Here is a 12,364-nt window from a genome sequence, read left to right on the forward strand (position 1 = left end):
AGGGGAAGAGCAGTGAGCGATGTGGGGAGGGGGAAAGAGGAGCAAACAGGGGCGGGACCTCAGGGGGCAGGTCCTCAAGGGGAAGAGGCAGGGAAGGAGAGGTTCCGGCACTCCTGTTGGAGTGTCCAGGTTTTAAATATTACAAAGTTGGCAACCCTATTCTGGGGAGATGATATAGCCAAAAAACTCTACTGTGCCACAGTCAAGCTGTCATGCAGGTGGTGTTGGTAAAGCCTCTCTAAGACTCTTTGTACGTGTTGGTTGTGCTGTGTTCGGTCATTTATAAAAATACGGGTGTCATTGAGACAGATAATAATGAACTGATCCAGCGTGTCTTGAAAAATGTCATTGATAAAATGCTGGAAGGTCGTGGGAGCATTACAAAGACCGAACAGCATGCCCAGGTATTCAAAGCATCCATACTGGTTGTGGAAGACGTTTTTCCTCTCAGCTCTTTTTCTCACCCACATCAGGTTAAAGACTACACACAGATATCTAAGTTGGTAAAAAACTGGGCAGAGTGTAATTGGTTTAGGAGTTGAAGAATGAGGGGAAATAGGTAACTCTTCTGAACCATCACCTTGTTGTGGGCCCAGTACACAATGCAAGGTCTCAGGGAACCATCCTACTTTTTAACAAAGAAGACTGTGGACGCTATTGGAGAGGTGGATGGCCAGATAAACCCCTTCTGCAGATTTTCCCCCATGGAGCATAGATGTGGCTAAAGGGGATTTGAGTGCCAGCCGGAAGGTGAAGTAGGCAGTTGTATTTGTGATGGAGGGTCAGGGTGTCCATGGTTCCCTTGTTGATTATGTCTGCATGGTGATGGTACTTGCAAGGTATTTCGGCGGCAGCCAGTGAGATGGTTGGGAGTGTGCCAAGCTCCCGTCAGCCCATTCCCTTGCAGAAGGGGGTTCCCCGGATGATGACATGAGCTCCAAAGGACACCCTTTCTCTCTTGGCCTTGGGAAGGAAGAATTGTTGGCAGTATTGGGAGCAAAAAAAGTGTACTGTCCCTTTTCAGCAACTGATACAAGGGTCATGGGCAGCGAGCCAGGACATTCCCATGATGACCCGAGAGTGGGGGGCCCAAATCAACCCAAACTGAAGGGTCTCCCAGTGCTGCTGGAGGGTAAAAACCTCTAAGGGGGTCATCTGGTGGGTGACCAGCCCTGAGGCCAAAAGCAACCAATCAATGGTTTCCCCAAGATCCAGGGAATTCTTACACATGGTAGGGATCCCATAGGCCTTAGCCACATCCTGGTCCATAAAATTGCCTGAGACTCCCAAGTCAACCAGAGCCTCCAGGTACACTGCTGGGCTTATCAGGAGTAGGAGCTGCAATGGCAGTCAGAGCTGCAACAAGGGTGAGTTTGCAGTTGCTGCTGTCTCGACAGAGGTGCATGGAGGTCAAGAGTCTCTGTAGGAGGAAAGGGACCAGCCTGGACCCTCTTATCGGGGCTGGGGATTGGCATTTTCCAACCCCCATCAGACACAGTCCTGAGGTTTGACATCAGTGTTTCTCAGCCTCAGACAGGCATGGACGGGCCTGGCCAATGTGCATGGGTTCTGGGTCCTGGATTGATGTGCGCGGTTGAGGGGCTGGGCCACATTTATGGAGCTGCACCAGTTCTTCATGTATTTCGTAACGCAGTCCAAGTCGAAACTGATGCTGCTGCACAGCCTCACTCCATTCAGTGTCCATGGAGAGGTGATGGAATTCAGCCACTGATCGATGTCCTTGCTGTAGCGTTTGCAGCATGGCTTCAGCAGTTCGGGTGTGGTGTGGATCACCGAAGATAACCGGCATGGCCTGAATGACCTGTGCCAGCTGACCAAGGAGGGGCTGGACTGTTCCAAGCAGTGGGAGACCCAAGCCAAGGCCTCCCCAGTGAACAGACTAATGATGAGCCCTACTTGGGCCTGGTGTGTGGGGAACGACAGGGGTATAGCAGAAAAGGGAGCCAGCACTGGTTTAGGAAACCTCAGAACTTGACTATGAGCACCTTTACATAAGACTGGGACTTTTCAGCTTGGAAAAGAGATGACTAAGAGGGGATATGATAGAGGTCTATAAAATCTTGACTGGTGTGGAGAAAGTAAATAAGGAAGTCTTATTTACTCCTTCTCATAACACAAGAACTAGGGATCACCAAATGAAGCTAATAGGCAGCAGGTTTAAAACAAATAAAAGGAAGTATTTTTTCACACAATGCACAGTCAACCTGTGAAACTCATTGCCAGAGGATGTTGTGAAGGCCAAGACTATTACAGGATTCAAAAAAGAACTAGATAAGTTCATGGAGGATAGGTCCATCAATGGCTATTAGCCAAGATGGGCAGGGAAGGTTTGCCAGAAGCTGGGAATGGGCAACAGGGATGGATCACTCGATGATTATCTGTTCTGTTCATTCCCTCTGGAGCACTTGGCATTGGCCACTGTCAGAAGACAGGATACTAGGCTAGATGGACCTTTGGTCTGACTCAGTATGGCCGCTCTTATGTCTGGGAGTGGGACCTTTGGTTCCCACAAAGCCAGAGCCAGGGTCACTGGTGATGATCTGTGTTCTGAATCTGCAGGATGGACACCTGCAAGTTCTGTATGGCCACACCCACTCCTGAGTGGGGTCTATGCCAGTGAGGTGGGCTCCTACCCTTTGTATTGGGCTGCTTAAACTGTAGCCAACCAGGCCTAGTGACTGAAATGAGAGTTCAGCCTATTGGTTAGAGCTGAGTCCAGGGGGGCAGAGTCCAGGAACAAGCTGGGGGTCAGTATCAGAGGGACAGAAGCCAAATGCCAGAGCAGGAGGGTTCACCAGAGTCATAGGCTGGAGCCCGAGCCAATGATCGAAGCCAGAAGTCAGAAGCTGGAGGGGAACAGAGGCTAGAGCTGAAGTGGGCAGTAGGTGGAGCAGAAGCAGGTTCAGAAATGAAGCTGGGGCAGGGACTGGAAGCAGGCGGGAATGGGACTGGAAGCAAGGGCTGCAAGCAGGAGCAGGGCAACCACGGCAGCAGTCGTGGTACACGTTGAGCAGCTGCTGATCTGCTGTGGGTGCCAGTTTTATGAGCAGGGCTGCGGCTACTCTGTCAGTTCCAAGGCAGTGCAGCTGGGCTTCCTGATTGCCCAGCAGTGCAATTAGTTAAGAAGCAGGCCAGGAATTGGTCTGGCTCCTGACAGGATTTCACCAGGTATCTTTCTGGAGGATTTAGAGTCCACGGTTCCCTCTGAGGCAGTTATATAATAAAACCAGATACAGCTTGCCAACAGCTCATACGCTGGGGTTTCCAGCCACCCATACCCCCCTGCAAATTCCATTATACACACCAGAGGGAAAAATCATCACTCATCCCCTACCCCCAAGGACTCCTAACCCTCTGCCGCTTTACCTTGCAGCATGGCGGAGCTGGTGTAGTAGTTGAAAGGCACATTCTTCACCATGTACTCGTCGGCATCTAGCGAAGAGAGTTTGTCTCCGACGAGCACAGATTTCCCAGTGCCGGCATTTCCCACTAGCATGACTGGCTTCCTTCGCTCCAGGAGCCTATCCATAAAGTACCGCACTCGGATGGTTTCACTGGTGGGCACCAGACAAGCCTAAGGGGAGAATGATGGGGACATGCAATGAGCCTCAGTGCACCCCCTTTCATCCACGCTCACATGAGGTGGGGGAATACTGATCCAGCTGGAGATATGCGAGGAGGTAGAGGGTCCACAGCAAGCACCAGAGAAGAGCTGTACAGACCTCTGCCTGACAGTAAATTAGACTATCTACTCCAGCTAAAGTCTTCAGTAACTAACTAGTTGTCTGGTAGCATCTGTGTGTCCTCAATAAAAGGTATTTCCCTAGGGCTGGTCACAATTTTTCCACAACAACTGTTTTTTGATGGAAAATTGGGGTTTTGACCAAACAAAATTTTTCACTAGAAGTGTCGGCTACTCATAAAAAGCAATGATTTTTTGTCAAAAAATACAAACACCCCAAAATGGATTTTTTTCAGTTGTCAGCCAACAACCAAAATATTTCAGTGCCAGCATGGTGCCTCTTGGGTGTTGCAGTTAAGTTGTCCTCATTCTCTTCTATGGACCAGCCTCCCCAGCCAGACTTCATGTCCCATGATGCACTATGAGCACAACTCCCATGATGCACCATCTCCCTTCACCAAGAAAAGACAGATGTATCATGGTAGATATAGGTCAACCAGAGAGAGCCAAGCCTATGATGGAGAGTGTGAACACGAGGCACCCAAACTACAACTCCCAGGAGGCACCAGGGCAGCATTTCAGAATCAAAATATTTTGGTTTTCACAACTTAAATATTTCTGGTTTATGAACTGATTTTTGACAAAAAAATTAATTTTTCCATGGAAAAATCTCCATTTTATGACCAGCTCTAATTATCCCCTACAGTGCTGATAAGCTGGTGGTGAATTTGCGACCCCTTTGCTGGTTGAAATCAGACATGTGCGCATTCTACTCTGCTGGCATTCACTAGATGGAATCAGACCACTACATCCCACCTATGTATGTGATTTTCATATTAAAGAACCAAATCAGTCATTAAAATAAGGCCTTGGTTTGCTTGCAGAGAGCAAGTGTGATCTCTCTCTTCTCCACACTACCCCTTCTGGTTTAACTGGTGCCCTGCTTTACATTTCAGACAGGAGTTATCAGGATAACAATGGACTGGCACTGCAGAGATGCGTGCAGCTGGAAAGTGGATATCTGACTGGTAATTGAAATGGCACTATGTTTTGCGCACGGCTTTGATTCAGTCCATGGGTGTCTGTCATTGCCCCATTCATCAATCATATTCCAGCGCACTGTAACAAGAGTACCACTTTCTTAATGAACCTTGTCTTCATAATCAAACCCAGGTCACTTAATCACTTTAGAGTGAATGTTTGTGTCTTAGATGGAATGTCACTATTACTAACAAACCTTCATTTTCTCACGCCAGTGCTAACAAATCTTATTCGACAGAGACAAAGCACACACCACACACAGCTATATATTCTTTTGTGGCAATGAAACAAAGATTCACGTACCTGTAATGGCATTTCGGGATCAAATTCAAACTTGGGGATGAGTTTGGACCAAGGTTCAAACTTTTTTGTTTCTGGATCAATGTAAAAGTCGAAGACAGTTCCCTGAGAAGGAAACTTGATGGTCTTGAACTCAGTCACCCACCACTTACTGAATTCTACTCGGTAGTCTACAAGCTGCAAGACAAAATGGACAGCAAAGATGCTAACCTGCAGAAAATCTCTAGTGATCGAAAAGGTTATCTACACCATGTCCTCAGCCAGTTTGGAACCATCCCCTGCAGTATATTCCCCTGGGCTCTGCCCTGACCATTCACTCGGGACACTATTCCACAGCCTAAGAGTACTTACTGTCAGGAGCTATTTCCTGATGTTAAAACTAATCTTAATTTAATCTCATTACTCCTGTTTATAATCCTAAATAAATCCTTTCTCATGATGGCCATTTTAGATATACCTTAGATTAGATAGAGAGATCCATCTGTCAGAATTAATTATGTGTCTCAGATTAACCAGGCCAATTAATTGATCCGGAGTGCGTACATGCCTCCAATAGTAGTTGTGGATGGCTTTCATGTCCCCACCTCCAGCCATGGTTAGCCAAGGCATGCAGATTAAAGTTCTTCCTCAAAAATCACAACAGCCCATTAACTTTTGATTTCTGGATTCTTTCCCCGTCACAGCACTCTGGTATTGAGGAGCCCAGACTGAATGAAGTATTCCAAGTGCAATTGCACCAGACTTCTAGAAAGGGACCATCACCTTTCAGCTCTGATACCTTTGCATTAACCTTTATTTGCTGCTATACTACATTGGAAGCACATATCGAATTTGGTCTCTGCTATCTTCCCTATGTCTCTTTCCCCCTCGTATCCTACACCATCCACTAGTCGTGACTGTGAAATTTGGGGGAAGGAAGGAGGGTGATTGGACTGGGCACTCAGGAGGTCTACGTTTAGTTGCCTGCTCTTCCACAGATTCACGGGTGAATCTCTTAATCTCTTTGAGTCTGTTCCCCATCTGTACAATGGAGATATTAGCCCTTCTCTTCCTCACAGGGGTGTAGTGAGAAGTTCATTAATGCTTGAGATGCATTCAGAGACTATGGTGATGAAAGACCATGTAAGCAGTGAATGCAACATTACAGCTTGCCCAGATTCTCAGTACATTTCTCATAAGGCTTATTTTTCCCCACATCCACTCGCTGTGCACTCTTGTCCAATACAGCAAGTCAGCTGGGACTGCCAACTCATTTCATGTATGCCACTAAAGCTCCAGAAGAAAGCCAGGATTTTCACCAACTGCTGCATTTCAACTGGTACCCTCTGTGAAAGGCTCCATGGGGCTTTGCTATCCTGAAGCAGCCACTCACTTAACACTAGACCAGAGTATTCTTAAAACACACCATTATTATCCAGGATTCTGCAGTCTGGTGCTGCTCACAGAGGCAAAAATCACTAATTCCTCATTTCCCTGTTGCTATAATTCCTCAGCAGTGGCTGTAGTAGCCTTCAATGGGGGTGGAAGTGCATCACTGCTAAAAGCTTTCTCACTAGGGCGCCCTCACCACTGCACAGGAGAGCTGCTTCCAGCTGCACCGTAATGTGTCATCCACCCTCCCTAATATGCCATTTAACCGGAGCAATTTGGTCCCAACCCACACTGCCAGAGCGATGTTAAATTTGAGCTGCTTCCTTAATAAAACCCCACATGGAATTTTACTAATTTCAGAGCCTTTATCTTGAAATGGAAAATCTATCAACTGTTTTCCTACAGGGAGCCCACTCCCTTCCAGTGAGCACATCAGAGTGGAAAGGCTCTAAAGATTGTTTATCCTGACATTTCTGCAGCAAAAGGTCAGAGTGAAGGGCACCGTCAATGGAGAGCAATAGACAGATTTTATATTGGATCATTTTTCACCAGGCTCTTGTTCAGCCTGCTGTACCCTCGGCTCCCCTGCTCTGATATTTACAGAAGCACGGCCAGCATCAAAAGCAAAATCTTGGGGAGAGATTCTGTGGCTGCAGAGGGCTTCTACTGCACCTGGTGCAATCTGCTAAAGCACACCCTCCAGTCCCAACCACATGTTCAGCACACACTGCAGGTGTGTCCACACCACCACTGTGATTGCAGCACGTGCAGACATTCCAGCTGGCTGTGAACTAGCTAGGTCAAAGCTAGCTTGAGTAATAATAGTGGTGAGGCTATGGCAATGTGGGCAGCCATTGCTTGGGCACCCAGGTCCTGGGTAGGCCCTGGGCCAGGATAGCCCATGCAGCTGCCCAAGCTTCACAGCTTTACTAGCTCAAAGCTAGCTCGGATATGTCTACATGTGCTGCAGTCACACTTCCCAGTGGTAGCCTATGCCAGAGACCACATTTTGATCTAAGAATCCCTGTGACAGCTGTGCTGCTCTGTGGCAACACAGATCACAGGACAAATCCCAGGAGAGCGGGAGACAAAGCACTGTGGGTTGAAGGGATTGGGTAACTCCCGGAGGAGATCAGACTAATCCAGAGTCTGACCAGCTTTAGGAAATGCTGCAAATCCTTGCTCTTTGAAAAGTCTTTTCCACCATAAAACAACACACACACAGTCACCCCCTTTGACCTCCAAAGCCCAGTACTGAACCTCTACTTCCACTCCCCAAACGACAACACTGACCCCCCCCTTCCACCCAGTAAATCCCAACACTGGCCCCACTTCTACCTCCAAGCCCAACCACTGACCCCTCAACCCAATCAACCCCAACACTGACTGCCCTTCTACCCAAACAACACCATCCTCAAAAAAATCACCCTACCCCAAGCAGAGTTTTTACCCCTAAGAAGTGAGAAGTGCCAGGGGCTCCATGAAAGCCACTAAGAACTTTGCTATTGCTATCACTTGTAAGTGGAAGGCGCCCAGATACTCTGGTGATGGGTGGCAGTACCAGACCCTAACAGCTGCATGAGTGGTACATCAGGGGAGCAGGCAGAGGCGGAGCGGAGGCGAGCTAGGGTGGCGGGGGCACTTTTTCTCCATGCCACAGAGTCGGCGCCTATGATGGCCAGCGCCGGCCATGCCGCCCCTAGAAATGTGCCGCCCCAAGCACCTGCTTGTTTTGCTGGCGCCTAGAGCTGGCCCTGCGCTGTTTCCAGTAGCTGCTTGAGGTAAGCGCTGCCCAGAGCCTGCACCCCTGAGCCTCTCCCCATGCCCCAACCCCCTGCCCAAGCCCTGACCCCCCCTCCCGCCCGCCAAACCCCTGGATCCCAGTCCACAGCACACTCCTGCACCCCAAACCCTTCATCCCCAGCCCCACCCCAGAGCCCACACCCCCAGCCGGAGCCCACTCCCGCACCCCACTCCCCCACCCCAGCGCCCCCTCCTGCACCCTGAACTCCTCATTTCTGACCCCACCCTGAAGCCTGCACCCCCAACCCTCACCCCCTCCTGCACCCCAACCCCAATTTTGTGAGCATTAATGGCCCGCCATACAATTTCTATTCCCAGAGGTGACCCTCGGGCCAAAAAGTTTGCTCACCCCTGATTTAAGCACTTTAAGAACAACCATATTTTCAAAAAGAACAGGAGTACTTGTGGCACCTTAGAGACTAACAAATTTGAGCATAAGCTTTCGTGGGCTACAGCCCACTTCTTCGGATGCATAGAATGGAACATATATTGAGGAGATATATATACACATACAGAGAGCATGAAAAGGTGGGAGTTGTCTTACCAACTCTGAGAGGCCAATTAAGTGAGAGAAAAAAAACAGACCTGCGGGTGGCAATTTTGCAACAGAAAAGCTTCAAAAACAGACTCCAACGAGAAACTGCTGAGCTGGAATTGATATGCAAACTAGATACCATCAACTTAGGCTTGAATAGGGACTGGGAATGGCTGAGCCATTACAAACACTGAATCTATCTCCCCTTGTAAGTATTCTCACACTTCTTATCAAACTGTCTGTACTGGGCTATCTTGATCATCACTTCAAAAGTTTTTTTTCTCTTACTTAATTGGCCTCTCAGAGTTGGTACGACAACTCCCACCTTTTCATGCTCTCTGTATGTGTATATATATCTCCTCAATATATGTTCCATTCTATGCATCCGAAGAAGTGGGCTGTAGCCCACAAAAGCTTATGCTCAAATAAATTTGTTAGTCTCTAAGGTGCCACAAGTGCCTGTTCTTTTTGCGGATACAGACTAACACGGCTGCGACTCTGAAACCTGTCATATTTTCAAAAGTGCTTGGCACCCAGAAAATCCAATTTTGACATTTATGACCAGCTTTTCAGAAGACCTCAGCTCCTGACATGCACCCAGCGTGCTGCATGCTTGTGAACAAAGAGCAACTGTTCACCTCTGCTATTTCAAATGGATCAAATTAAACCAAGTGCTTCAATTCTCAGTTCAGCTCATTGCTACTATTTCTTTGTTATTCTTCTTAGAAACCTTAGAAAGCTGATACCCTAACTAAGTCCAGTGGTAACAAAACATTGTCTGATCTATGTCATTGCAATGGCACTCCTGCCTATAAACACACGGTGAGATGGCAAACTTTGGTATCTCTTACTGTGGCCTGGTCTACACTACGGGATTAATTCGGATTTAGCAGCGTTAATTCGAATTAACCCTTCACCCGTCCACACAACAGAGCCATTTAGTTCGAATTAAAGGGCGCTTTAAATCGATTTCTGTACTCCACCTCGACGAGCGGAGTAGCGCCAAAATCGATTTTGTTAATTCGAATTAGGGTTAGTGTGGCCGCCACCACCGAATTAATGTGGTTAAAATTAATGGGGTAGTGTGGCCGCACACCACCGAATTAATGTGGTTAAAAACCGAATTAATGTGCTTAGTGTGGCCGCGCACAATCGAATTTATACAACCTGTTTCCCAAATTCGAATTATCTAAATTCGGATTAATCCCGTAGTGTAGACATACCCTGTGCTTCAATGATGTATTCATTACTACCACATTCTGTAGGGTGTTACTGCTTCAGTCAACTTACTGTTGCAGAATAAAATGTTTGTACATAAGTTAATGTCTCTCTCATCTTTGTTGCTTTAATCCTTGACCCTTCTGCTCTTATACTGTCTCTAGTGTAATGATGCCTTTCACAAACTACCGTGTTTTCTCTGTAAACAAGGTAGAGAAACAGCACCGCTCATTGCTCCAGAGGTTTCTATCCCATTGACAATTGTATTCTAGCCCCAGGAACGCAACACTATACTAGAGAATCACACTGAATAAGTATAATAATAATCAGAATAATAAAAGAGGCTACTGTCTAAATGGGATACTACATTAATGAGCCCTACACTTATAGCTCTCATCTTACCTGATCCTGGAACATTGCTCCACCAAAGGCCCAGACAGCAGCAAACACAAAGTAGAGCTCGTAGAGTTCCTTGGGGCAGTCTGAAGGAGTGTTCTCCGTAGTTAGGAGACACTCAAGAAGGTAACACAACATCTGAACCATACTCTGTTCAGGAACTGGAATAATCTTCTTAAATCTAAGGGAGGGAAATTGAAAGCATATGAAGTATAATTGGATTCAGCATGATGGTCGTTAGCAATACAGAGAAATGTGCATATAAATCCTCTTTCAGAACATTAACATTTTACTTTTCTGCAGTGTGCATCTTCCTTATGCAGGGATACAGCGAGAAATAAAACACCAACTTTCATCCCTAGACCTGGAAGCGCAGGCACGTACACAAGTAATAACAGTAATAAGAAGTTTCAGACATTTAAAAACTTTGATCCTCTTGAAAGTAGTAAAATGGGAGACTCGCTAAGGGCAATGATTTCCTGTGAACACGATGAGTTAGGAGCGGTCAAATAGAGGCGTCATAAAATAAACCCTTTCATCTTGCTGTTTTAAACCAACTTAGGAATTCTGTAAATGTAGCTGAACTAATATTGTGGCTGGCGGGATAACACTGAAGTCTTCCATAAAATAATTATAGTTATTTGAAAGGCTGGTCCTACAATTTCTGAATTAAGCAATCTACAAAAATACCTGGTTTACAACTGTCGGCAGCTAATCCCTGCGATTTCATGCTCTGTCACAAACCTCAGGAAACAGAGTGAGAACCATCCTACGTGTTGTGCTGCTGATGGCTATAATCAGACTGGTCACACAGGCAGCAATCTTGTTGCAAAACTCCTTTCATTACAAATCCCCATTTTCACTAACTCAGGTCTTTCTGCATATCTGCCTTTTGGGCTGACATTTCCCATGCCTGGTCTCTGCTCCAATGTGCATGTCTTTCTGCCAGGACTCTTGTTCATGTATAAGGACTGGGGTAGAAGATGCAAGAAGCTGTGTCCCGATGCTGCTCACTAAGTGGACAGTGGAAGTGCCCTCAGAGCCATTCTTCAGTGCTGCACAGCTGACATCCTGAGCCTCTTGGCTGTCCAGATCATCCTTCTCCATGGCAATTGAGTAAGCTCAGCCTCATGGAGGCTCTGCGCAGGCATAACAGTTAATAAAATGGGGTCCCACAGGCCTCATCATTGATTACTGCTGCCAGAGCCTATAAGCCAATTGGACATCAAAAGGATAACAATCTAACCTGGCCAATGAGGCATCTTAATGATTCACTGAAACCCTTATTTATAGCAAAGGAAAAACTACTACTATTGATTTAACTGGTGCCCAGCAGTGAACTGTGCCAGACTGGAAAGGGACGCAGACACAATTTCTTCTGCAGCTGTCATGAAAAGAATCAAAGAATATCAGGGTTGGAAGGGACCTCAGGAGGTCATCTAGTCCAAACCCCTGCTCAAAGCAGGACCAATCCCCAGACAGATTTTTGCCCTAGATCCCTAAATGGCTCCCTCAAGGATTGAGCTCACAACCCTGGGTTTAGCAGGCCAATGCTCAAACCACGTAGAGAAGAACTGGTGCGGGAGAGATCTCAACCCTTCTCATCAGGGAGGTTCCCCGGTGACAGCTAGAGGCCGGTTACAGATGAACTATATAGTCCAAGAGGGCATGGGCACAGCGCCTGGGGAGGGAGAGGGTGATGTGTCCCTCAACTTTACTTCTTAGAGGCCAAAAACCTTTCCCCCAAGCAGCTGTTTGAAATCCACATTGTTGAGTGAAGGGCTCTGACCCAACTGACTTAACCTTTTCTACATTCTTTCTTGTTCCCTCTCCAACTGACAGATAATTGGCTCCTGCATCATACAACATCCCAGCATGCCCTGCACTAGTGAGCCCACACTTACTACAGACACAAATTAACAGTAAAATGTCAAATTACAATTAAGTGAAACCTGGGCTGCAGCCAAGCAAGGGTGTGAATTTGGAAGCCAGCATCC

General features: G+C 47.0%; 1 protein-coding gene across 1 annotated transcript in view; it reads right to left on the reverse strand.

The window, feature by feature from the left end:
• DNAH9 (dynein axonemal heavy chain 9) overlaps positions 1 to 12,364 on the reverse strand; it is a 374,844-nt gene that overhangs the window by 245,385 nt on the left and 117,095 nt on the right. Inside the window, exons 36-38 of the mRNA XM_026654587.1 lie at positions 10,374 to 10,548; positions 5,048 to 5,221; positions 3,388 to 3,595 (exon numbers count right to left, since the gene is read on the reverse strand). Of these exons, the coding sequence (XP_026510372.1) occupies positions 3,388 to 3,595; positions 5,048 to 5,221; positions 10,374 to 10,548 (557 nt within the window). The remainder of the gene's footprint in view (positions 1 to 3,387; positions 3,596 to 5,047; positions 5,222 to 10,373; positions 10,549 to 12,364) is intronic.

Source organism: Terrapene carolina, unplaced genomic scaffold, assembly GCF_002925995.2.
Source record: "Terrapene carolina triunguis isolate 2854851 unplaced genomic scaffold, T_m_triunguis-2.0 Scaffold192, whole genome shotgun sequence".
Taxonomy (NCBI): Eukaryota; Metazoa; Chordata; order Testudines; family Emydidae; genus Terrapene; species Terrapene triunguis.